The sequence below is a fragment of the Hippocampus comes genome, unplaced genomic scaffold, assembly GCF_001891065.2.
Source record: "Hippocampus comes isolate QL1 unplaced genomic scaffold, H_comes_QL1_v1.1 scaffold156, whole genome shotgun sequence".
NCBI lineage: Eukaryota > Metazoa > Chordata > Actinopteri > Syngnathiformes > Syngnathidae > Hippocampus > Hippocampus comes.
Window position 1 is genome coordinate 5,358,123 of NW_017805744.1, and position 2,387 is coordinate 5,360,509.

At 50.6% G+C, this 2,387-nt stretch overlaps 1 protein-coding gene across 1 annotated transcript; it reads left to right on the forward strand.

The window, feature by feature from the left end:
- The first annotated feature begins 923 nt into the window (after positions 1-923).
- purab (purine-rich element binding protein Ab) lies at positions 924-2,041 on the forward strand. The gene has a single exon (XM_019884095.1). It carries the CDS (start codon positions 1,017-1,019, stop codon positions 1,860-1,862), a length of 846 nt encoding a protein of 281 aa, XP_019739654.1. The 5' UTR covers positions 924-1,016; the 3' UTR covers positions 1,863-2,041.
- The last annotated feature ends 346 nt before the right edge of the window (positions 2,042-2,387 follow it).

Consider the following 2,387-nt stretch of genomic DNA (forward strand, 5'->3'; position numbering starts at 1 on the left):
ATAGATAGATAGATAGATAGATAGATAGATAGATAGATAGATAGATAGATAGATGCTTTTGCAAGCTTATATTCGAAGTGACAGGGTTTTTTTTTGCACCCACCAATTGTGGTCTTTCTCTTTGTGCTGATTCATTCCAGAATCTTCCTTTGACCATCAATGATTTCCCATTGATAAGCAGTCACATACAAGTCAAATCACAGAGCAATCATTCATTTAGTTTCACCACCCACTCCTGCAGACTCCCACTCAGCTCCTCATTCAGAAATCTCTCTCTGACACCCCGAACGCACTCACGCTTATAACCACACGCACACGCCCTCCACGTAGCCTGCCACAGACGCTGTCCGCGGTGCTGAAACGCTCAACCAAGACGCCCACCGGTTTGGGCAATTTGCCAAATTTAATCTATCTATCTATCTATCTATCTATCTATCTATCTATCTATCTATCTATCTATCTATCTTTCTATCTATCTATTTATCTATCTATCTATCTATCTATCGTTCGGTCTGTCGGTCTGTCTGTCTGTCTCTCCGTCTGTCCACCCATCCATATATGGATACAATTATATATTTTTTTAAATTGTGCTGTTCGGCGATTTGGCCATGGATAATGCTTGCCTTTTTTTCTTTCTTTTACAACGGAACAGTGTTCTGTGCAACAGGGGTGTATAATTGATTAAGAATGCTTGGAAACGCTGACAGGCAGCGGTTTGAGAGGGGGCAAACCAAGAGAACAGAGCAGAAATAAAAACGCACAATTACATATAAAGAAAAGCAAGAACGTGACAAACAACGTTAAAAATGCCTCAGTCGTAAGACGTTGCGAAACCATGTCTTGGACGCAGCCCGCTCTCCTGGACCTACAGCAAGTAGTACACTCCAGCGGGTCCACCCCCGCCCTCCCGAGTGCTCTTCTCGCGATAGCTCGCCGGAGCCGTTTTGACAGGCAGTCGAGGTTGCAGCAGGCAGAGGGAGACGGTGACAGGAAGGTAAAGCAGGGAAGGCAGCATCATGGCGGACAGAGACAGCGGCAGTGACCACGGAGGGCCTACCTCGGGCCCTGGCTCGCTGCCGCCGGGTGCGATGGGAGCCATGTCCCGGCTACAGCACGACACCGAGGAGCTCGCCTCGAAACGGGTCGACATCCAAAACAAGCGATTCTACCTTGACGTCAAGCAGAATGTGAAAGGACGCTTCCTAAAGATAGCCGAGGTCGGCGCTGGGGGAAACAAGAGCCGCCTCACGCTCTCGATGTCGGTGGCCGTGGAGTTCCGTGATTATCTCGGTGACTTTATCGAGCATTACGCCCAGCTGGGCCCGAGCAACCCCGACTTGGTGCAGGATGAGCCCCGGCGGGCGCTCAAGAGCGAGTTCTTGGTGCGGGAGAATCGGAAATATTACATGGATCTGAAGGAGAACCAAAGGGGGCGGTTCCTGAGGATCCGGCAGACCGTTAATCGGGGGCCGGGACTGGGGAGCTCGCAAGGCCAGACCATCGCTCTGCCGGCACAGGGGCTCATCGAGTTCCGTGACGCTTTGGCCAAACTCATCGACGACTACGGCGTGGACGAGGAGCCGGCCGAGCTCCCGGAGGGCACCTCGCTCACGGTGGACAACAAGCGCTTCTTCTTCGACGTGGGATCCAACAAGTACGGCGTGTTTATGCGAGTCAGCGAGGTGAAGCCCACCTACCGGAACTCCATCACCGTTCCGTGCAAAGTGTGGTCCAAATTTGGCAACACCTTCTGTAAATACGCCGAGGAGATGCGGAAGATCCAGGAGAGGAGTCGAGAGAAACGGGCCTCGGAACTGCTACCTGAGGGCCCGCACGGCGCAGATGACGGCGACGACGACTGACTGACTGTGACTGACTGACTCACGGGGACGAGACGTGAAGCAAAACTGAGAACTCATTGAAGAAATGAGACTTAACAGTGTCAAGTGACTGGAAAGAGAGATCTCCGAGGGAATCACCGCCCCCCCCCCTTCCACACACACGCACACACACACACACACACACACACACATACACACACACACACTTTTTTGTGTGCAGTTGTGTCTGTGTGAATGATCTTTACGCAGCTTTTGGTGCCGCTGCCCCTCCACACACACACACACACACACACACACACACACACACACACGCACACAAGCGCCACAGACAAGGCATAACCTGGGCTGTCTCCTCGCTCATTTGACTGGATGTCACCCACTTTATCACCATGTCACAGTAAGCGCTGCTATCAAGGACTTTTAACTGTAACGTTTCAACTGTTTCTTACTTGATTTCAGTGACGATGAACAGTGTTTATATCTCTGTCGAAAGATTTTGCACACGTCAAAAGCTATTTAAAAAAAAAAAAATACAACAAGAATCAA